We start from the raw sequence: 23,865 nt of genomic DNA, 5'->3' as shown, positions 1-23,865 counted from the left end.
CCGCCAGCGTCTCTACTTCCTGCAAAGACTGAAGAGGTTTGGCATCTCCTCTAACATCATGTCAAACTTCTATCGCTGCACTATAGAGAGTATTCTGACCAGCTGCATCACGGTATGGTACGGCAACTGCTCTTCCTTGGACCGCAAAGCTCTTCAGCTAGTGGGTGAGTACAGCAGAGCTCATCATTGGACATAAACTCCCAGCCTTACATGACATCTATCAAACTCGCTGCTTGAGAAAGGCTGGCAGCATCATCAAGGACCACACTCACCCTGCTCATCATCTGTTTGCCACACTACCATCTGGCAGACGTTTCAGATCCATCCGTTCACGGACAACCAGATTTAAGAACAGCTTCTATCTTCAAACCATAAGACTACTTAATAATCATCTGACCTTCATCTAAAAAAAAAAAACGGAATTCATGTTGCTCTTATGTTTACTTTCACTGTACACGCACTGCACTTTTTTAATATTCTTTCATGTTACTCTGTGACACTCTATAATGACTTTTGGACATTGCTCTACTTAGGAATGCATCTAAATGTGTGCTGCTCTAAGTTTATTTATTGTATCTGCACTGCCACTTTAATTTTCCTCCATGTAGCTCTATGTCTTTCTTTCTATGGGCACTGTAGTCACACAAAAATTCATTGCTCTTCATGTACGTCTAGGTCTTATTACTTGTTTTTTGTCACTGTCTGTCTGAGCCTCGTCACAAGCATTTCAATGCCTAGTTTTTCCCCCGTGTTAACTAAGCAAATGACAAATAAATGCCTCTTGACTCTTCTCAAGGCTTATGAGGCACACCCGTCTAAAAACCATAGAGACAGAGCGCAGCCCGTCATAACCGGAGGGCCACGCCCACCGGGGGGAAAAACAATCCAATCGTCTCCATTGACCTTGTATTGCGAGAGGCCGCCTCCTTGTCATTTCTGGCTTATAACAAAAGGCAGAGTAATGCCTGAAAGCTGCTGTGTGACAATATGTACAGCTGGCAAGCCAAGGAAGCAGAAGTACGTTTTTATAAGCTGTCGAGCCGTAAAACCCAGCCTTTAAGGAGAAAAAAGTGGATCGCCGACTACGTTTCCCCCTAGTGGACGCAGTTCTACTAGTGGGAGTACTATGAAAAGTTTCCACTTTTATGTCTATAAACGCTCTTTTTTTTGGGGGGGTTGACAGCTTATAAAAACATATTTTTGTTTTTTTTTGGCTTGTTAGCTGTACACTTTGTCACATAGCAGCTTTTAAGCTTATTCTGTTTTTAAGTTTTATCTGTAAATAAGTTTTTATAAGCTGTGGACCCCAAAAAACGAGCGTTTAAAGGCACTAAAAAGTGGAAACAGGCAACTTTTCATAGTACTCCTATTAGTAGAACTGCGTCCACTAGGGGTTTTGCTGCTTGTATTTCTATCTTTGCATCAGTAAGCAGATGAAGGAGAAGTGGGCTGTCTACCCCAAGGGTTTTCATGCAGCTATCGCTGCGTTTCATGCTGGTGCCTTGGGTGCGCAGTGGCCAGGCACAATTAATTCTCTTTAGTGAGAGAAGCGGCCAATCAGTGGCCTATTATAGTGCCGTCATAGGCTGTAAATGCCCTTAAGGGACTATGTGCCTAAACCACCCTCAGTGCAGTTAGAGCATATACAGTTGCATTCTACCTTCCCATCTAGCTGATGTGAGCTGTGCCCGTTATGGGTGTTATACATTTATCTAAGCACTCAGCTCGAAAATTCCTGTTAGAGCAACTCTTTATGCTTCAGAGATGGGCTGTGGCATTCATAAACAATTGCTGTGACCTGCCCAGCTCATTCTCAGAAATTTCCCTGCTCCACCTAAGCAGTCAGCCGCTGGTATCCAGCTGGTTTCACTGGATCATTAGGTGCTAAATGAGGGCAGCACATTACTGGCCACACTATCCGACGCCTATTCACAGTTTGTACCTGATTGCCAGTACAGCGGTATTACTACTGATGTATTAGAATGGAGGTGCGTTTTCGCTTCTCCTTGTACTATCACGCTAGCTATCTTGGCCATCGTGCATCATATGTTAATACCAGCAAATACTCTGCGCAGATATGCTTGCTACTACCCACGTTGGGCTCGGCATAGCCGTTGCTGTTGTACTGTTACAGGTTTGCTTATTTGCTGTAGGGCTGCAATAAGACCTACATGCAGCCTGTGACTGTATGCATTCTGTTCTGAATGAGCTTCTGATTGTGTCCCTAGAGGCTCAGGCATCCAATCTACTGTGCGTTGGCTTACTGTGGGTTCACACCAGCCGCGGAACACCAGCCGCGGAAGAGGCGGCAAAAACGCGCTATTCGCACGTAGTTGGACGCTTGAACATTTGAGTTCACTCGCTTCATTCTCGCGTGAAAGCCGCGGGTGAAATTCTAGTCATTCGAGTCAAGGGAGGGGCTTCTGCGACTCCGAGGAGACTACACCACTCCGCTCGCTTCGTGTAATCACGTCACTACTATAGCAAGCTCCTGATTGGTTAACATGGCGCGGAATTCCGCCAAAGTTCAGATTTTTGAACTTGCACGTTTCCCGCGGCAACGCTCAATTCGTGCGGAACGCCCCGCGCCTTCCGCGCGTTCCGCGCCATCCGCACCGCGGCTACCGCGCCGCAGGATGCCTAATCGCGTGTTTGCATTGACTTAACATGTAAATCATCCGCACTTGCCGCCTCTTCCGCGGCTGATGTGAATGCACAATTACACTGACTAGGGGGGGATTGTGCACCGACTCAGCTAAGCATGGCGGTGCACGGACTTGAGTAAGCTCCACTGGAGCTGCTCTTCGCTGTTCTCACGGCGTGTTTGAATACATCTCACATAGGATCAGCGGACGCAATGTCGAGTGACCCCTCTCGAAAGGGAACGTCTTGGTTACTATTGTAACCTCGGTTCCCTGAGGGACGGGAACGAGACATTGCGTAAGCCGGCGTGTCACTGCTCAGATCAGCTCTACTGTTCGTTCAATCGAAAGAAACTGAGTATTTTGCCGCCTAATCAGGCTATATCGTAGCGGAAGTTCCGCCCCTATATGGCGTCTTGGGCGGCATTGGCCACTACACTGGCGTTGTTCAATAAAAGCTTCAGAGAAACCGGAAGAGGGAGGAGTTCCCCATAGCGTCAGCGGACGCAAGCGTTCCCGTCTCTCAGGGAACCGAGGTTACGATAGTAACCGAGACGTTTTCCCCCGGTGGGCTTGGTTTTCAAATTGGCATAACTGCGCTCTGTCTCTATGGTTGCCATGGGTCTGATGCCCATTCCAACTAAAGTTTGATGCCCATTCCAACTAAAACAGTAAAAGTTTATAATTTATTTTAAAGGGCCAACAAAATTCTACCTTCTGTTAACATTTCATGCAAATATCGGATAAAATGAGAAAGTTACAAGCAAAAACATGTGAATAAGCAGCATTTTGGTCACACACATTCCATAGACATCCATATATAACTTTTTCCTCTGATTTCTAATATTAAAAATATCATAACTTTCTCAAAACTCAGCAGATTTTACAATCCTGGTATCTTTGTAAATGGGAATGTCTGCTCTGTCTAGTCATGTGATACATTTTGAGTTTTGGTTTTTTTGAAAATTTTTTCATCATACTTACTAATAACTTCTTTTACCGCTCAACCTGCTCTCAAATCAACTTGAACTTAGCCAGCAGACGAACCCAACCAAAGAGCAATTCCGCTTTTACCGTCTCTGAAGGGGGGAAATCACCAAAACCCTCGATAAAAGATGACTAGAACCTGTGCAGGATGTGGCTGTAAGGACAAAAAATTCAGGTCACCGGGAGTTTTTATTGTTTACATCAACGCGACCCTCAGCTGACACAGCACTAACAGATTACTTGAAAATTTGAATATGCAGCCAGCACTTTTTTCAGGAAGATTTTGAGTACTGTTTTCAGCCCAGTTTTTCCACGGATTCAGGTAATGTAAAAAGATCTAAAACATAATTTGGCTTAGTTGCTGCTTGTTTTGTGTAACTACGGTAAACATACTACGTAGAAAGTTATTATCATGGTGTTGTTATTATGAACACGAGCAAAACAAGCTAACGTTAGCTCATTCTGTGCAGCTGTCAATCAAAGAACGTTATCATCTACTGTCAATCATCTCACCTCGAGACCCGCCCCCATTTAGAATGTTCAATCGGAGCCTGCAGCTACAGACCCCCACCCAGAGACCCGCATTCTCAGACCCCTCGCTTTTCGAGACACGTGAATAAGTGACGTCAATGCTGCCCTCCAAAGGCTAAGTGCAGTATCTACGCAAACACTGAAACTGAGAAAAATGGCTTTAAAGGACAAGTTCGGTATTTTACACTTAAAGCCCTGTTTTCAGATTGTTTATGATGAAATAGAACGGTTTTGACTGAAATTTCGACATATGCGGCTGCCCTGAGAATTTTTGGGTGTTTGTGTTTCAGCTCCTACCTTTACAATGGGTTTAGTGGTGCGCTGGAACAGTCCTTCCTAGAATGCATTGGACTTTCGTTTACAAAGACGTGAAACTTATCGAGTGTTCAGGGGTGTTCAATGATATGCTCACACAAAAATCGCGTTAAAATTTTTTACTTTAGCTGTTTTAGCATTCGTTGTTAATATGGACCTATTTTTCCAAACGCCTCACACCCGTACATTCTTCCGCTTAGAGCTTGAATAATAGACACTCCAGCCCAGTTGGTGGCGCTAATCCACCATTGCCAATTGCAAGAATACAAACAAAGTTCCCGGCGCCGAGTAATACCGTACCTCACAGCACAACTAATACAAGTCAATGGAGTTGGCAAAACTACGATAAAACCTGTTGAAATGCGTATTTTGCAGCGGTTTTTGTGTGAGCATACCAGTGAACACCCCTGACCGCTCGGTGAGTTTCACGTCTTTGTGGACGAGGGTTTGGTGCATTTTGGGAAGGATTGTTCCGGTGCACCATTGAACCCATTGTAAAGGTAGGAGATGAAACACAAACACCAAAAAATTCTCTGGGCAGCCGCATATGTCGAAATTTCAGTCAAAACCGTTCTATTTCATCATAAACAATCTAAAAACAGGGCTTTAAGTGTAAAATACCGAACCTGTCCTTTAAAGTTTTTTACACCAGCCAGTTAAAGTCGGAGTCCACGATGTTTGAAAGCCAATGTTGATATTTGAAATCACCCAAACAAACACGCCCCTACCCCAATAGAATCTGGACCTTCTGTTGATAGACCCGCCCCACACATATGCAACCCGGCATTTGATTTGATTTGATTGGCTATAAGTGTGTTTTGGTAGTCGGCCCGTCTCCTTTTCCAACGCGTTTTTCAAACATCGTGGACTCCGCCTTTAAACATGTTACTGCAATTTTGGCACACACGTTTCTCTGAAATGGGACAAAATTGAACCAGGAGACTTTGTCACAAGACACAACAGATCTCACAAAGCCCATTTGAACCCTTAACTCAATTTTGACCAAATGCGTAGTTACTGCGTTTTTGCTTTGTAGGGCAGAATGCATACCCTCTATTATCTAGTTGTGCATTTTTCTTCTGGTGATTTACTGTAGCAGTTAAAAGCTTGAATTTTTTATATGGAGTTAGTACATTTGATGCCAGCACAATCAACTACATATATGTGATGAAATATAGTGTTGGAGCATAATCTTGTTTTAGGGTGGACTTCCGCTTTAAATAGGGAAAGGATCATTATCCCAAAAATACTGTAAACTCTGACAGGTTGTATGCAAAACCCGGAGAGATTTCCAGTTCCATCGTTCCAAAGTCAACAGGTTTTTTTGACTCCTTAAATAAGATTTTAGGTTAACATAGGCATAAGATATGTTTTCACGTAAAACGTTACAACATAAATTACACCAATAATACCCCCACTTGTGACTTTAAAGTTTAAAGTGTCTTTATATAGCACTTTATGTGCTCCTGCATAGAGCTTTGCGTTAACAGCACAAAAGGTCATGGGTTTAAACCCAGAGAACACACATACTGATAAAACAATGTATACCATGGATTGCAAATGGATAAAAGCAAAATACATAAAAGTTGTGTTCATCTGTGAAGATTAACCACAAAGCTTATTTTTCATGATAATCCAAAAGTCTAGGGGGAAATTTTGGGCTTTTTGGTAATGGAACCAGTGCCCCGTTAACTTCCGGGTTGGCATACAAAAATACTTCATTCCTGTGGCACTTTATTGTCCCGCTTATTAAATGGCTACTTGGCAAATACATAGTAGAAATACAGTAGAAGGTAGTGATCTGAGGTCAAATATTAATAATGCAGAGTAATACAAGACACATGAGCACATGATCAGAAGTCAAATATCAACTTCATCCCAGATGTGTGGTCATTATTCAAAATAAATGCCACAAAATATATTTATTTATGACACAACAAAAAAAACTGTACATACATTGCAATCTGTTTTTCCTCTGTATTGTAGAGAAAGGGTACAAAACTGTACATTTTCTGTCGCTGTGGTGGTACCGGTTCCGTTTTGTACCTTTACAGGTATGCTAAAAATACAAACGTACAAAATTGGTATAAAATTGGAGCCCAAAATGTACAACTTTTTAAAATGTTGTATACCCATAAACGTACAAACCCACATTTGAGGGGTACGACCCCAGCGACACAAAATATACAGTTTTGTACCTTTTTCTGAACCTTTTTTCTGACAGTGTGTAAGCATGTTTAGCTTGGTAAGCAGCTGAAATTAGAAAATTTTACAAACATGGAAAAATTTATTTGTTGTTCTAAGTCAGTGTTTCTTAACCAGAGGGCCAGGGCCTCAGCAGAAGAAGGGCCTCAAGATGACTTAAAATGATAAAAAATTGGATAAAACAAGCATTAAAATAAGCTAAAACAAGCAAAAATCAAGATGCAAATATACACCTGTCTAGTCATTTCAAGTTCTAATTAATTTTAAAAGAAAAAAATTGTGATTAAGGCTACGATCTGAAAAGAAACCGCAAAAGTGGCGTTGCGTTATCATTTTTTATTCCGCGTTTATATGAGTGTCTTGAGGGGGAAATCTGCGTGCATATGGTGACGCAAAAGTGTGTATTATTCGATGTGGTTTGCACTCCAGGCGGCTAGGTGGCAATGTGAAGCACTGACACACAACAACACCAAGTCCGCGCACCTGCGTGCAACCTTCTTCCTTGTCCTCCAAGGTCTCGTCCAAAGCCATCTGGTTTGCCTCCGACGAATTGGCGCATCAACAATTTGATGGAGGTAATTAATGCACCTTCTCTAGCTGTGAATATTTCGTACAACTGCTGGAAATACTCTTGTATATTTATCAGAGCTGCTATGGCAACTTGAAGGTCGACGTATGGAAATAATTCTACATGTCTGTTGTTATTTTCATGACAAGAGCCATTGTGAGCAGACTTTTGCGTTTTTACCCTTTAGACGAGGACACAACGGTAGATCGTTTTTTAAGATTTCCACTCTGGAAGGTGGTTTCACTTTTTTGCCTTTTTAAGCCCCAAAAACGCTGTCGCCGTGTAAACGAAAGGCACATCCGATAAAATATTCTTACATTTTGACCCTCGAGCGTTCTCATGTAAACAGGCCCTAAGGGGCCTTCAAATATTGTTGCCTGGCAACTAGGGGGCCTTGTAGTGAAATGGTTGGGAACCATTGATCTAATTAAAACATTTTTGGGGTTGTGTGACAATTTCTTTTTCTGCCATTTCTTTGCATGTTCTACAGACATCTCACTGCAAAGAAGTGCACGTGTGCCTTTTTCTTATACGATTGGTAGAGTCATATTTGTTGATGAACCAGCATACATTAAAGATGGACATTTTGTAAAGGGAAAGGTATATTTTTTTTAAATATGCATTTGATTTGATTATTAAAGGTGGAGTGCACGATATCTGAAAAACGCTTTGGAAAAAAGAGTCGGGACGACTACCAAAACACACTTGTAGCCAATCAGCAGTAAGGGGTGTGTCTACCAACTGACATTGTTGCCTGGGTTGTGTATGTGTGGGGCGGGTCTATCAACAGAAGGTCCAGATTATGTTGCGGTATGCGCGTGTTTGTTAGGTGATTTCAAATGTCAACATTGGCTTTCAGAGATCATGGACTCTGCCTTTAATGTTTTTGGAAGAAGTTTCAAATGAACATGTTTTCAGTAATATCAATAAATAGAGTCATTAATAACAGTGTTAATGTTACTATAGCTTTATTTTATACTAAAAACTTTTATTTCTTTAGTTAATACAGGTCTCTGTTTTTTCAACAGGTTAAAGTTGAACTCTCCAACGGGACCCCGGTTTCAAACTCTACAGTCACATTTTTGGTAGTAGCCGGTTTTATTCCGACATCTGACGACATTCCGACAGTTACGACAGACATTAATGGGATGGCCAATTTTACAATTTATTTACCGACTTTTGTAAGGACAGCTTGTACAATATTGGTGAGCTTTTATTACCCATTCAAAACAACTTATGCAGTGGCGGCCGGTGATTTCTTTTATCGAGGTCGCTCGATGCGAAGTTCGTCACAACATGTATGTAGCCCATCGTGTGGTTCCTTTTTTCAAAATATGTGTTCTGCGCTTTGAGAGATCCTGTGTGCATCAAGTGTCTTGTCAAAATAAGTGCCTGCTGCAGATGCGTCTAAAGGGTTTATGATAAAAGAGACACTTGGGTTTGCCAGATACTCGCATAATCTCACGCACATAATCTCAGAGTTTACTGTTAAGGGAGTGTCTTGCGTGTATTTTGTGAACGTGAGCGTCTATTTTTCCATAAACCGTTTTGAAGCGTATGGAGCAGGCACATATTTTGACAAAACACGTGATGCGCACACACACAGGATCTCTCAAAGCGCAGAACACATATTTTGGAAAAAGGAACCACACACATGACACTCCGAACAGTTATTTTGAATAAGCGCCACTCGAATGGGCAGTCACGAGCCGCCACTGAACCTATGATATGGGACCCTGTCTGTGAACATTCATCAAATTCCGAGATTGGGATCATCGAAGTTTGTTTTCAACTCAGTCAATGTTGAAAATATCAAGGTTATTCACATTATGTAGGATGATTTTATGTAGACAACAACAAAATCCCTTGAACCATTAACTAGATCAATTATTTCTGTATTTATTTTAATTTATTTCTCTACTCTCCCAGGTAAGCGCTTCACAAGACAGTCCGTTTGGACATCCGTTTAATTTCGATAGTTTTCGGAAAACTGTGCAACTGCAAGATCAATCTACAGCAAAAACAAGTCAACTGACCATAAAGGCTCTGCCAGAACCACTGAAGTGTGAGGTGGAGATTTCAGTAACCGTCCAGTACACCTTTGCTGGAGAGACTATGAAAAGTGACTCTGTTACTATAGTATACCTGGTAGGTGCCGCTAAAAATTGATTGTTACCCTATACACAGATTAAGTTGTTATCTGCACCTTATTGTATTTTTGTTTTATCAGATTGTATCTAGAGGAAAGATAATCCATCACGGGCATAATAAAGTAACAGTATCAGACTCTGATGGGATAGTGGAAGGAGAGGTCGCGTTTAGGATGCATGTTCACCCCAAGATGGCACCTAAGATGGAGATTCTCACGTACTGCGTTCTGCCCAGTGAGACTGTACTAGCCACATCCAAAACATTTCAAACTGAGAAATGTCTGGAAAACAAGGTGTGCAAACAAAGTCCATATGTAGAGTATGACTGTTCAGTACTCAAGTATTGTGGAAGCTAGACTCTAGATTCTTTCTACCTTTTTAAAGTTTGCACTGCAGCACCTTTTGACACTGCGTTAAAGGCAGATAAAAATCACTACATAAGTACAGTCATGGCCAAAAACTATTTGCAGTGGCTGAAGCAAATTTTGCTTCTTAGGCCTAGCCCACACAGACACCGGTATTTTTCCTCCAAAAAATCCCGTCCACACATGCTCGGTTTAAAAGAAATTTCCGTCCTCATGAAAAAGCAAAAACACGCTATCAAGTGCTATCAAGAGCATGCCACACCAGCAGGCGGCGATATAACCCAAATCGTAAAGCCACCTTGGCCAATCAGAAGCCTAACAAAAGTGAGGAGACAAGGCAAAAACCCCGGTTTTACTGTCAACACGACAAGACTGCAACCGGCATTTCTTAAAATCCTCACCCTGGCAGGGGTTTTCAAAAATTTTCGGTTTCAGTGCCCTGATACTGCGTTTTTAATGTGGACAAACTGCCGAACCGCATAAAAAAGTCACGGTTATAAAAATAGCCGTGTCCGTGTGGACTAGGCCTTAAGCTGTTGTGGTGTTCATTCACATTGTTTGTAGATTACTGTGATCAGACACATTTCAAATAACTGCAAAAAGTGAACGTTTTACTCCACAAAATTTTATAATATCTAATTTTTACATGTACTTTCTTATTAATAGTCTAGTTTTACTTTTACATACTTTTTTTGAGTAGATTGTTAATGTAATTAAGTATTACATTTAATTTAAAAAGTAGAGGAGTAAAATATGATGAATGTAGTGAAGTAAAAGAAAAACACTTTGATATACAGCACAGATACTGGAAAAATGTAGTTGATAAGAGTAAAAACATTATTTACACCTCTGATTAAAGGCTCTTTATGGGACAGACTAAAAATTAAGTTCAAAGAAATGTTTTTTTTATCAAATATTTTAGTCCAGTAAGTTGTAGGAATTGTCCGCACTCTGAAAAATTCAATCAGACCAAAAGAGGTCTATCTAAATATGTTTTATTAATCATATGCAAAAGTGGCAACATTTCAAAGTGTCTAGAAACAGACCAGATAGGCTCTAACATAAAGAGCAGACATTTCAGCCCATTCAGGGCTCATAAAGTAACAAAGCAACATTTATATAAGCACAAATGCAAATTGTAGGCAGCATATCTAAATTAATAATGGATAATTGTAATTTCCCTTTACAAAAAAAACATTCATGATCAATCTCTTCATTTAATCCTATTGGAGTTAATGGTTTTAACTTAAATCCAAAATGCCTCTCTTATCCAATATTTTATTTACATTTAAAATGTGATAAAACAGAACTTCACTGTAAAAAATTATGTCAAATCAACATATGTTTTATGTTACTTACTTAACAAATTAAGTTAAACAATTTTAGCTTGTTTTTATGTTATGTCAACTCAACACAAGTCAAAACTTATACTAGTAGGTTGAATTGACTTCATGCATTATGAAACTACTGTAAAAATTATTTCAAATCAACAAATATTTTTTATGTTACCTCAACTCACTGGTTCTCAAACTGGGGGTGCAAGATGGTACCTGGGGGGAGCAGTTAATTGACATTTTATAAAATACATTCATTTATCATAAACACTGTTGAATTAAGCCTCAGAATATAATGCTACTAATCAACAGCACTATGGATCATTTAAGTTTCAGATTGCTTTGTCCTTAATTTGCTATAGGGGGACGTGAAGGGGTGCACACTACAGAAGGCAGTTCACAATCTGTTTGTGTGTGGTGTGCTGTTCGTTCATCATGGTACACCACTAACACATTATTGGAGCAAAACTGTTAAACCTAGGATTTTTTTATACTCATGTTTGTGGTCTATTACATTTAGAAAATCTTATAAGATGTAAAAAATCTTTTCACAAGTCAAAATCTAAAATACTAGGTTGAATTGACTTGCAGCTGCATGTTGCATTTTTTACAGTGTTTGACACTAGTTTCTGACCTACCCTGTTATTTTTTGTTTTGTTAAAGCCTTTAAATATATTTTGGATTTATAAAGATATTTGAAAAGATATTTAAAGTTATAATTTGCACTATTGCTTCATTGTGTGCTGCAGGTGTCTCTTCAGTTTTCTCCTGCTACAGCAGTTCCAGGTGAAGCAAACACAATACAGCTGTCAGCTCAGCCTGGTTCACTGTGTGGCCTCACTGGTGTAGATCAAAGTGTTAACATCTTGGAGGAAAATAAACATCTAAACGTTGACAAAGTAATCTGATTTCCAGTATTGTTTTAAAGCTTTTAGCCTTTAAACATTTTTAGGATTCTTAGACCAAATGTTTTAACCTCTTTAGATCTTCAGCATGATTCCACCCCAGTTTTTTCCATATGAAATTGAAGATCCAGTTGAATGCTTTAAAATCAGATTCAAAAGGTATTCATTAATGCCAAGTAGGTATCCGATCTACACTCCAATCTACCCTTCTACATCAGGGAATACATTAAATTCTGTCTATGAGTCTTTCAAGGTGAGTACAAAAACAATATGTTTGTTGTTTGAAGGTAGCCTATGTGTTTGGACTTATAAGTCTTATCGTGACTAATGTTTTGGTCCAAAAGTCCAAAGCTTCAGGTCCAAACTTACTTGTCATATGAACAATCAATTGGCTAAAAAAAACAGGTCTTGCTGAACTATGAATTTTAAGCTTTGCTTTGATGTTGTCGTTGTTGTTTTTAACATTTTTTCCAAATTGACCTGCATAAGAACATGGGATTGAAGGTGGCAACAAATTTGATTCTTAGAACACCACCTTGTGTTAAACTCAGAGATGTATTTTATCAAAGAGTATTTGGTGGTAAGGCATCAATTTACTGTTAACCTTTTCCATGTTTCCATCTATATGATCTTGAAAATATACCACAATGGTAAGTTGTCTGTTAAATTTCAGACTATAATCCTATGGGGTACCCTGGGTCAATGTATCCTTCTGCATATGGACCACCACCATATCCTGGAACAGGAGGGTACGGGTTAGTAGCAGCTGTACCGCAACCTGGACCACAAGCAACAGGAAGTGCATTTGCAGGTGGAGTTGGACTACCAGTTGGGGCAGGAGGTGGTGTAGGAGGTTATGGACCAGGAAGTTATGGACCAGCAGTCGTAAATGTTGTAGCTCCACCTATAGAAACGATTCGCACATTTTTCCCTGAAACTTGGATCTGGGATCTTGTTGAGGTTGGGTGAGTGTGTGCTGGTTGTGATTCTCTTTTGCATTCACATAATACTAAATGAGACACTAAAAAGTGTTTTATAAATGCACTAAAGCAATCAAATGTTTTTCTTCACAGGGACTCTGGATCAACACAGGTTCCTGTCAAGGTTCCTGACACCATCACCACCTGGGAGACGGAAGCCTTCTGTCTGTCCTCCAAAGGTTTGGGTTTGGCTCCTCCTGCTCAGCTGACAGTTTTCCAGCCCTTCTTCCTGGAGCTTTCTCTGCCTTACTCCATCATCCGTGGGGAGATCTTTGAACTGAAGGCCACCGTCTTTAACTATATGTCCAAGTGTATCATGGTGAGATTTCTGTGAACATCATCTCATATTTCTGTCATATCAAATCTGAAGTAATCCTTCATCTTTCATGGACAGGTTAAAGTAACTCCAGCTCCATCTTCAGACTTCACTCTTAAAGCCTCCTCTGATGATGACCAGTATTCATCCTGTCTGTGTGCTAATGGAAGAAAAACCTTTAAATGGATTCTCACTCCTTCTGTTCTTGGTCAGTTTGTTTAATCTGAATCAGTGTCTTGTGTTTTTGTAAGTCAGTCGAGATGATCATGAGTTGTTTGTTTTGTAGGAGTGTTGAATATAACAGTGAGTGCAGAGGCAGAGCAGTCACAGACTGTGTGTGACAATGAGATTGTGAGCGTGCCGGAGAGAGGACGAATTGACACGGTCACACAAAGCTTGCGTGTTAATGTGGGTTAAAATGTGATCAAAAGTTTATACAAGAGAACATGAAAGCTCTAAGTAAAATTTTGCTAACATTATAATGTGTGTTTCACAGGCTGAAGGAATCGAAAAGACTGAAAGCCATAGCTGGTTGCTTTGTCCTAAGGGTTAGTCCACGTTGATGTTTAAATCCATTTAACAGAACCCCAAAGATTAATCTTATTAGCATTGCAAGATGTACAAAATGTTTTTTATCAATTCCTTAAAGGAAAACACCACAGTTTTTTTATATTTTACTAGGTTCTTACATCAACTTAGACAAATTAATACATACCTATCTTTATTCAATGCGTGCACTTAATCTTTGTACAGCGCGTCAAACAATTAAGTGCATGCATTGAAAAAAGATAGGTATGTATTCATTTGTCTAAGTTGAGAACATACACTTTGCTGCCTTAAAATTTTTTGTTAAATCAACTCAAATTTACAAGTCATGTCAACAGAGATGAGTTGTCACAACTTATAAAATAAAGTTGCGAAAAGTCAACTTAATTTTATAAGTTATAACAGCTCACCTGTAGTTATAACAACTCATCTCTAGTCAAGATAAATAATAATAAGTTGAAATGACTTGTAAATCCGAGTTGGTTTAACAAAAAAATTTAAGGCAGCAAAGTATTTTTTACAGTGTAGTAAAATATTGAAAAAATGGTGGTGTTTTCCTTGAACACTTTGTTATGTTTGGCTATAACATTTCAGTGTGATTCTAACTTCAGAAGTTGTGTTTTTATTGTGTCTACAGGTCAAAATCTCTTAGCAGAAGTAGAGCTGGCATTTCCCAAAAATGTGATTGAAGGATCTGCAAGATCTACTCTTTCAGTCCTGGGTAAGAAAAATATAGCATTATAGTACATTTTCCAATCAAAAATGATTAAATAAACAGCAGCGTTGACCATTTTAAAATGCTTCTAATTTGTTTCTAAAATAAAGATCCTACGTGAACTGTTTCTCTTCTAAAATGATCCTACCAATGTTTAAACAAACATTTCCATTGCAAACAAATATTGAACACACTTTCCAAAAGCAAATAATCAAAATTTTGCATCCACATTCATTTTAAAAGAAGTACACTTACATAATGTATTTGAAGTGCAATGTTTTTAAATACTAATTTTGTACTTAATATACTACAAAGTTCCCTTTCAGTCGGTCACTACGACGTCACGTCGTGACCGACGAATTGGGAACCGCTTCACGGGTGACCTATCTGCTTCGAGAAACCTTTAAAACGCCAATGAACTTCTTGGCATGCAGATAATTGCATCTGCCGGCGCCGCCCCGCCGCACAGGTATTTAATGAGCGGCAGGTGCAGTTATCAAATCAGCTTTTTAGCTTTGAAAGCTGGCAGACTGACTGCTCACGAGAAGCTACTCTCTGCTCTTTGGAGAACTCTGCGTGTTCCATTTGGTTGGGCAAAGGCATTTCAGCGGGGGCTCGCGTGTGTTCCACCTCTCTTTTTAATTTTTTGACTTTTTCTCACTCTTAGTTGAGTGTGTGCGTAGCCGTTCCCCTGTGTGCTTCATCAACATCAGCACATTAAAAGAGTGTTTCCTCTAAAAGAGTATTGCGGTGTTCTGCGTCTTTTTAAAGACAGCGTTTCACTTGCACTGAGGCAGGAGCGTCTTTTTAAAGATGTCTTTCCGTCCATGTTTGGATGCGGCAAATGTATGGGTCCCCGGGTGGCCACGATCGTTCTCTCTCGTGCGCAAGAGTGCATGCTGAGGCTGCGTTCGTAGAGGGTTCATACTCTTAAGAGAGCGTGAACCTCTTGGATGGCGGAGACGGGTTTCGTACCTCCGGGAACGTCTCCCCCTTTTTTCCGTTGCGGAGCCCCGTTAAAGGTGCGGTGGCAAAACTCCGGAAATCGTATCTCCGTATAAACGGTGCTGAATCGGTTAGCTGGTTCGTCCAGTGACTCTCAGCACCCCCATCCACAGCCAGAGGTGCCGTAAGAGACGGGTGGCGCGTGTTCTACGCGCTCTCGTTCTCTTTCAGTCCTCACGAGGATTCTATGTTTGTCACAGCATCGGAGAGGGGGTCGTCTATTCGGTCGCCGCCTCGGACCCACTCCCGCCTTCGGGTTGGGTAGGGGCTCCCGTGCTCGACCCCGAGTGGCGGCCATGTACGCTCAGGAGCGCGGAGATGGTCTGTGTGGAGCGGAGAGCTCCTCCCCCACCCGCACCGTCCCGCCTAGATGATTGGCACTTCAGGACTGCAAGAACAGCCCCAACCTTCTGTGCCTTTCTTCCCGGGGTGCATGTTGGTTGACACGGTCGTGGAAAACTCGTTTTCCTCCCGGAACCGACCGTTTCGCCAACACCTCTCCCCTCTCCTGACGGCGGGGCCGCTAAGGGTTATGCTGCTCCAAGAGACCAGCCTCCCTCCCCTCACAGACCCACGGGCTTGTGAGAGGCGGCCTCTGCCGTGCGTGCCATGGCGTGATGCAGGTCCGCCAGGCTAAGGCACTAAAGGATCTGCACAGGCGAGGTCACGGTCCGACAACTAAAGAATCCTGTGTGGCTCTGACCTGGCGCTATGAGCGACTGGGTTCACCCCACAGGCCGCCGGACATGCTATGCCCACCCCTGGTGGTCCAGGAACGCCATCATCTGGTTGTGTCTTGCGGGCATTAAGTAGGTCGTTAATAATCGTCCTAATGTTCCATTTTAGACCAGCCATTTCGGCGACGCGGCTGAGAGTGTCCAAAAATGATCGGCCGCTTTAGAGCAGACTGAGGCATCATGTCACGTCGGAGCCTAGCTGCCCCCTCCGTTACGTCAGTATATTGGTCTTCATCCCGGCAGCTCTGAGGAACCTGTCGTAAGCAGTTCACCCGCCCACTCAGCCCGCTACAGAGGTGGAAAATGAAACTTAGCGGCTCTGAGTCGGGCGACCTGAAGATGGAGAGGATCGCTCTTCAGGAGATGGTGAAAACATCACCCCCCCACCCCGGCAGAGGGCCGGGTGAGGAATCCTTGGTTTTGTTTTGTGTTTCGGCGACTTCAATCGGCACCCACTAACCTCAAAGAGCGAATTCCTCTTCTTTCTCCAGGTCCCCGGAGGCATATAGAAGTTTCAGACGGGCTCAAAACCCTACGTTCTCCTCTTCCTCATTCACCAGCGGATGTATCGAGCGGGACATCTACAAAGGAGCCCCCTTTGCTCAGCATCCATCAGTGGTTTCGGGTGAGTGTTTCATTACACACAACATCTCACAATGCGGCCAAAGAGCACGTGTCGTTGAGTTCCCCGTCTCCGCTCGCCACGGGTACACGTACAGTGACGTTTATTTCCTCTCACTCGGAATCTGGGGGCCTGGGAAGAGCTTCCCAGCCCGTCGCGTTGGCTTTTACGCACGATCCGTCTCGGTTATGCATTCAATTTGGCTACCTCCCAAATATTCAGGCATTCGCTTCACCACGGTGAAGGCTGCCGATGCGCACGTACTGCGTGCGGAAGATTGCTGTCCTATTGGCGAAGGACGCGATCGAGCCAGTCCCTCCAGCCAAGATAAAGTCGGGCTTTTACAGCCCTTACTTCATTGTACCCAAGAAGAGTGGCGGGTTGCGTCCGATCCTTGATCTGCGCGTACTGAATCGAGAATTCACAGAATTCACATTCACAGAATGCTGTTCAAAATATTTACGCAGAGGAGCATATTTTAATGCATCCGCCTATAGGATTGGTTTGCAGCCTTCAACCTGAAGGACGCGTACTTTCATGTCTCCATACTCCCCCGACACAGGCCATTTCTCCGCTTTGTGTTCGAGGGGAGGGCATATCAGTACAAAGTCTCACCGTTCGGGCTTTCTCTCTCTCTCCCTGTGTCTTCACGAAAGTTGCGGAGGGCGCACTACAGCCCCTGAGAGAGAGAGCGGTGTTTGCGTTTTGGCGTATTGGCTCATAATAGCTCAGTTTCGTCAGATGCTGTGCACACACATAGATCGTGTACTTAAACACCTCGCTCGTCTCGGTCTTCAGGTCAACTGGGGAAAGAGTAAACTTTGCCCCGTGCAGAGGATCTCTTTTCTCGGAATGTAACGGGATTTGGTCGATTTAACAACACGTCTCATAGAAGCGCGTGTTCAGTCAATTCTGACTTGCCTCAATATTTAAAGGCAGGGTTGTGGTTCCACTGAAATAATTTTAGAAACTTCTGGGGCATATGGCAGCAGCTCGGCTGTGACACCGCTCTGGCTGCTCCATACGAGACCGCTTTAGCGTTGGCTTTAAGACCGAGTCCAGAGGAGTGCGTGGCTCACTGGCTTTCACTGTATCATAATTACACCGAAATGCCATCTCACTTTCACCCCGTGGTCAGACCCAGCGTTTCTCAGGGTGCGGATGCCACTGAGATAGGTCTCCAGGCATGCTATTGTTGGCAAAGATGCCTCTACAAAGGGGTGGGGAGCCACGTACAGTACGGCGGGCTCGTCACTTCGGGGGTCTGGTCGACATTCCAGCGACATTGGCATAAAATGCCTCGAGCTGTGCACTGTATATCTTGCGCTCGTCCGTTTCATCAACGTGATTCGATGCTTAAGATGTAGTGCGCACCGACAACACTGCGGCTGTAGCGTATATCTATCGCCAAGGTGGTCTGCGCTCTCGTCACCTGTCACATCTCGCCCATCATCTCCTCCTCTGGAGTCAGAAGTATCTGAGGTCTCTTCATGCCATTCACATATCGGGGTCGCTGAACACAGCGGCAGTCGCACTCTTACAAGTAGCGCGCCCCGGCGAGTGGCGACTCCACCCCCGGTCGGTTCAGCTGATTTGGAAATGTTTCGGCAGAGCGCAGTTAGATCTGTTTGCTTCTTCAGAGACAACCCATTGTCGCGTGTTTTATTCATTATCCGAAGGAACACTCGGCGTGGATGCACTGGCACACAGCTGGCCACGGGGTTTCCCCCCAGTAAGCTTTATTGCGCAGACACTGTGCAAAGTCAGGGAGGACGAGGAGCGCATTCTATTAGTTGCGCCGTACCGGACAACTAGGAATTGGTTTTACAGAGTTCATTCTCCTCGCGACAGTCCCTCCCTGGCTGATTCCCTGGCACATTATTAGCCTGGGTGCCAGCCGATCTTAGCCCCGCCCACAAGAATTTGAAAACGGGAAGATCGGTCTGGGGTTTCTCCGTTGAGGAGCTACTATGCTAAGACAAATGCTGGTCGAACCAATCAAATTGTCAGGGCGGGCTTTATACGATGATGGACAGATAATCAACAGTAACGTAATGAACCACGTCACCAAGAGCGCGTGTGTTGAATGGCTGCCGCTGTAGAGTTCAGATGTGTGGATTCTGACATTGAGTCTGTTCTAAAAGATATCGACAGAGCATTGATTTTAAAAGAGGAACAGAGAAACCCGAGCAGGGCATTTGTTGATGTTTTTGCCGTCCTTCCTATTCGGCAAAAGTTGGTCGCAACTGAAATGGCTAACGTTATCACGGCGATGCAACTCAGCGTGCACGACGAGATGGATATAATTAGCGGTCGTTGCCAGCTTCTTTTCGGAAGCCCGGAATCATGGTTGCTGAATAAGTGGAGGGACATGCTAGGCTCCAATATTTTCAAGCCAACGTAATGGGTATCGTCGTGGATGAAGTTCACCTAACGTACAAATGGTAAGAGATAGTCTTACTGTATGACTTAGTAAATACTTCATGTTGTGATATAAACGAAATGTTGTAAACATAATAGGTGTTGATGTACATTCGCTAACTCAGTCACAATGTTGTGTCATTGTAGCATTGTAGCGTTGTGTCAATAACTAGCAGTTCGGTCAGGCTGCAAATACGTAATTTCAACATACATCACACACTCCGTTGCTCTGATTGGTCGTAGGTCTATCCAATTGAGTGCAGAGGCATTTTTCGGTTGAGACACGCCTCATAATTATAGCTCAATGGAGCGGTATCAGACTCAAATTCTGACTAGAATTGAGTATGGCAACGTCAGGCTAGCACATTATGGCACCCTCGCCCCGATCTGTGGAACCTCCATGTGTGGTCTCTGGACGGGGCGCGGAGATTTTAGGTGATTTACCCCAGGCGGTATCTAACACCATCGCTGCAGCGCGAACGCCGTCTACGAGGCAGGCGTATACGCTGAAATGGAACCTGTTTGTATGGTGTATTTGTCAACAAGAGGACCCCCGGGAATGCTCGATCAGTATTGTGCTTTCATATCTCCAGCACCGCTTGGAGAAGAGGCTGTCACCACCTACCATTAAAGTAGATATCGCGGCAATATCCGCGCATCACATACCCATAGACGGTAGATCTGTGGGTGAGCACGATCTGGTCATTAGGTTTTTAAGAGGTGCACGGAGGCTGAATCCTTCGCGCCCTCCCTCTATTCCTCCTTGGGACTTGTCCATGGTTGCTGTAAGCCCTTCAGGACGGCCCCTTCGAGCCTCTGCGGATGGTGAGCATCAGGTTTCTCACTATGAAAACTTTGACGCTCCTCGCATTGGCTTCTATTAAAAGGATAGGCGATCTTCATGCATTTTCGGTCAACGATTCGTGCCTTCAGTTCAGGCCGGGTGAATCCAGCATTACATTGAGACCCCGGCCGGGCTACATGCCTAAAGTTCCCACCACTCCCTTCAGAGATCAGGTGGTGAATTTACAAGCGCTGCCTTCGGAGGAGGCAGACCCAGCCATGGCTTTGTTATGTCCTGTACGTACACTACGTGTGTATGTGGATCGCACTCAAAGCTTTCGGACCTCAGAACAGCTCTTTGTCTGTTACGGTGGTCAGCAGAAAGGGAGTCACTGAACAGAGGATGTCTCATTGGATTGTAGACTTAATCGCCCTGGCTTATGACAAACAGGGCATTCCTTGCCCTTTTGGTTTGAGAGCCCATTCAACCAGAAGAGTGGCTTCATCTTGGGCTTTGGCTTGTGGTTCCTCGCTTTCAGATATTTGTAGAGCTGCTGGCTGGGCGACACCTAATACGTTCACTAGATTCTACAGTGTTCGTGTTGAGCCGGTATCCTCTCGAGTTCTCTCGTCAGATCAGTGAGAACATCGAGGAACGGCTCCTGTGTCGGCTTGGAGCCTTTCTTTTTTGGTGCTGCACAACCGCACCATTATGGAAGGCCATCAAGGCAAAAACGGCTGCCAGCCTCTCACTAGATGTATCCTTAAGAACCTGGGTGAGGCTAGCGCCCACATTGCGCCCCCTAGTGGTTTCTTTGTGAGTATTTCCGTGGAAAGTTTCTGATTTACCACGTTTCCCTTAGCGGAGTTTGTTCCGCGCCTCTCTAGTGTTGCTAAGAGAGTGTATTTTTTAGACCTCGAGTCTTTTTATCCATCACCTTAGTGGTAGACCCCTAGAGGGTTTTCTTTCCGCAGCGATCTTAGTCCCGCCTGACGAGTTCGCTTCCCAGTTCACCTAGTCACTATCGTGGGTTAAGGAACAAGTAGTGACCGGCTTCTGCTTCAACCCCATTTCCGTTCCCTTAAAGAGGAGAGTCGGAGGGTTTAAGCAGGCACTGGAAGGGTCAGCTTCAGTGGCGCTTTGGTAGGGATTCCCAATTCGTCGGTCACGACGTGACGTCGTCGTGACCGACTGAAAGGGAACGTCTCGGTTACATATGTAACCCTCGTTCCCTGAAGGAAGGGAACGGAGACGTCACGTCCCGTCGCCACAGTTTGCTGTTCCACTGCTGATATCGGCCGGACTTTCCTTCTGTCCAGCTTTCTCAGCAAAAAATAGCTGATTTGATAACTGCACCTGCCGCTCATTAAATACCTGTGCGGCGGGGTGGCGCCGGCAGATGCCATTATCTGCATGCCAAGTTCATTGGCGTTTTAAAGGTTTCTCGAAGCAGATAGGTCACCCGTGAAGCGGTTCCCAATTCGTCGGTCACAACGTGACGTCTCCGTTCCCTTCCTTCAGGGAACGAGGGTTACATATGTAACCGAGACGTTTTCATTGGTACTTCTCAAGATAATCTTAAAAACATCTAATTGTACTTCTCCATGCCATTCTGAGACGCCATGAATATGAACTAAAATGTACTTTTAACATTCTATCTAAATTTAGTTACCATTTGTAGTAAACTTGAACCCATCTTTTCTATATTGTAGCACTTTTTAGTTCATATTTGTTTCAAAAATAGCATAAATAAGTACACTCAGATGTTCTTTAAAATGATCTTAAAAAGCACTAAAGCAGAATTTGTAGTATATTAAGTTCAAAATTATTGCACGAAAATAAAGCATTTTAACTCGACCTGCCCCCACTTTCCTGACGAGTTTTTTTGGTAATCTGTAACTCCCCTATTATCCACTCTTACCAAATTTATAAAAACTGAAGCAAAAACTAATTTAACAACATTTTAAACTCTGTATGTTTTGATCATCTTTCTGAATCTGATATCTAACAAAATTCCTTTACAAAAATGCAATTATTTCAAATTTTTGCTCAAAATTTGGTATTTTTGAAGAAACCTATACCCATATTTAAGAGGTTATAAAAAAAGAACCAATGAAGATAGGATGAAATGTTTTTTCCTGTTTTGTTTTGTTTGTTTGTTTGTTTGTTTGTTTGAAAGCAGAGGATCTGTTCTTTCATTTGATATATTTGTATGTTTATATATTTATAGAAGAATTTTACACTGGTTAGGAGAAACCTTAAAGGCTAAACTGACACTTTATTTAAGATAATTGACATCTCCTGAGCAATAAAATAGCAACTTCTGAGCATAACATTTAATTTTTGGTGTTTGTCCTCTTGTAGGAGACATATTGGGTCGTGCATTGCAGAATCTTCATGGATTATTACGGATGCCGTACGGCTGTGGAGAACAAAACATTGCTGTCCTGTCTCCCAATATTTACATTTTACAGTATCTGGAAAACACGCAGCAACTTACTTCAGACATCAGAGAGAGAGCCATTGACTTTCTTAAGAATGGTAAAGAAGGCTTTACTGTTTGGATGCATTTTGTAAGTAAATATTTTATTGCATCATCTCAAAAACAAATATTGAACAGGTTATCAGAGGCAATTGAACTATGAAAACTCAGAAGATGGGTCATACACAACCTTTGGTCATGGAGAAGGAAATACATGGTATGAATATATTAATACATTGCAGCTGTCCGTTATAAACAGCTATGAACATTAACTCAAATCAATTGCAGTTTGGCCAAAATAACATGACAAATCTAAATGCAACTAACAGGCTGACTGCTTTTGTGCTGAGGACGTTTGGGAAAGCACAGCGTTACATCTTTATTGACCCCAAAAAAATTCAGACTTCAAAGCAATGGTTGATGCGTCACCAACAAACAGGTGGCTGTTTTGAGAGCAAGGGGAAACTCTTTAATAACAGAATGAAGGTACTGATGTAAATAACACGATTATAAATATGTATAAACGATTAGACTCTACACGTTGAAATATAAGCAACTAAATATATTTATTATATTTACTATCTGTGCATTATAGGGGGGTGTAAGTGACAGTGTGACCATTTCTGCCTATATAACTGCATCACTGCTCGAACTGAACACATCTATTACGGTCAGTAGGGTAAACGTGTTTTAAAGAGCAAGCGGTGCTGTGGTATAAAGCCCTAATGTAACTCCGCTTTCTGTTGTAGGATCCTGTTGTGAATAAAAGCTTGATGTGTTTGAAGAGATTTGCTGGTCATAACAACAACACATACACCACAGCATTGCTCGCTTATACATTTAGTCTGGCAGGAGAAAGATCAATTCGAGATTATCTTTTGAGGAAGTTATCAGACATTAGGATTTCAGATGGTAAGATATTTGCTATTGTCTGCTTGTAGTTCTCTGCATTTCTTGAGATCGAAATGCTTATTTGTGTTCTCATAACTTCTTTAAATCTCTTAAAAGGGTCTCAGCTTCACTGGTCTCAGTCAGGATCTGTTGATGATTCTGGTTCTCTGTCAGTGGAGATCAGCTCATATGTTCTGCTAGCTGTTCTCACATCAGATTCAGTCACTACAGTTGAGCTGGGTTATGCTAACAGGATCGTCAGCTGGCTTGTCAAGCAGCAGAACGCCTATGGAGGATTCTCATCTACACAGGTTAATCATATTAATAAACATTTATGTTTGTTTATATTACCCATAATGCATTT

At 42.6% G+C, this 23,865-nt stretch overlaps 1 protein-coding gene across 2 annotated transcripts in view; it reads left to right on the top strand.

Annotated features, from left to right (window-relative positions):
- Positions 1–23,865, top strand: part of LOC129437944 (pregnancy zone protein) — a 31,151-nt gene that overhangs the window by 5,871 nt on the left and 1,415 nt on the right. The window contains exons 10-28 of one of the 2 annotated variants that reach the window (XM_073862535.1): positions 7,739–7,848; positions 8,277–8,453; positions 9,178–9,396; positions 9,479–9,691; positions 11,847–11,996; positions 12,082–12,255; positions 12,492–12,582; positions 12,676–12,967; positions 13,076–13,301; positions 13,377–13,506; positions 13,585–13,706; positions 13,795–13,846; positions 14,482–14,565; positions 22,493–22,669; positions 22,749–22,827; positions 22,940–23,096; positions 23,206–23,280; positions 23,360–23,522; positions 23,619–23,812. In XM_073862535.1, coding sequence (XP_073718636.1) covers positions 7,739–7,848; positions 8,277–8,453; positions 9,178–9,396; positions 9,479–9,691; positions 11,847–11,996; positions 12,082–12,255; positions 12,492–12,582; positions 12,676–12,967; positions 13,076–13,301; positions 13,377–13,506; positions 13,585–13,706; positions 13,795–13,846; positions 14,482–14,565; positions 22,493–22,669; positions 22,749–22,827; positions 22,940–23,096; positions 23,206–23,280; positions 23,360–23,522; positions 23,619–23,812 — 2,885 coding nt within the window. Of the gene's footprint in view, positions 1–7,234; positions 7,256–7,738; positions 7,849–8,276; positions 8,454–9,177; positions 9,397–9,478; positions 9,692–11,846; positions 11,997–12,081; positions 12,256–12,491; positions 12,583–12,675; positions 12,968–13,075; positions 13,302–13,376; positions 13,507–13,584; positions 13,707–13,794; positions 13,847–14,481; positions 14,566–22,492; positions 22,670–22,748; positions 22,828–22,939; positions 23,097–23,205; positions 23,281–23,359; positions 23,523–23,618; positions 23,813–23,865 lie in introns of those variants that run through there. The other variant, XM_073862536.1, reaches the window with a different exon arrangement.

This window comes from Misgurnus anguillicaudatus, chromosome 24, assembly GCF_027580225.2.
Source record: "Misgurnus anguillicaudatus chromosome 24, ASM2758022v2, whole genome shotgun sequence".
Classification (NCBI taxonomy): domain Eukaryota; kingdom Metazoa; phylum Chordata; class Actinopteri; order Cypriniformes; family Cobitidae; genus Misgurnus; species Misgurnus anguillicaudatus.
The sequence above is the reverse complement of the archived record's forward strand: the minus strand, read 5'-3'. Positions and strand labels throughout refer to the sequence as shown.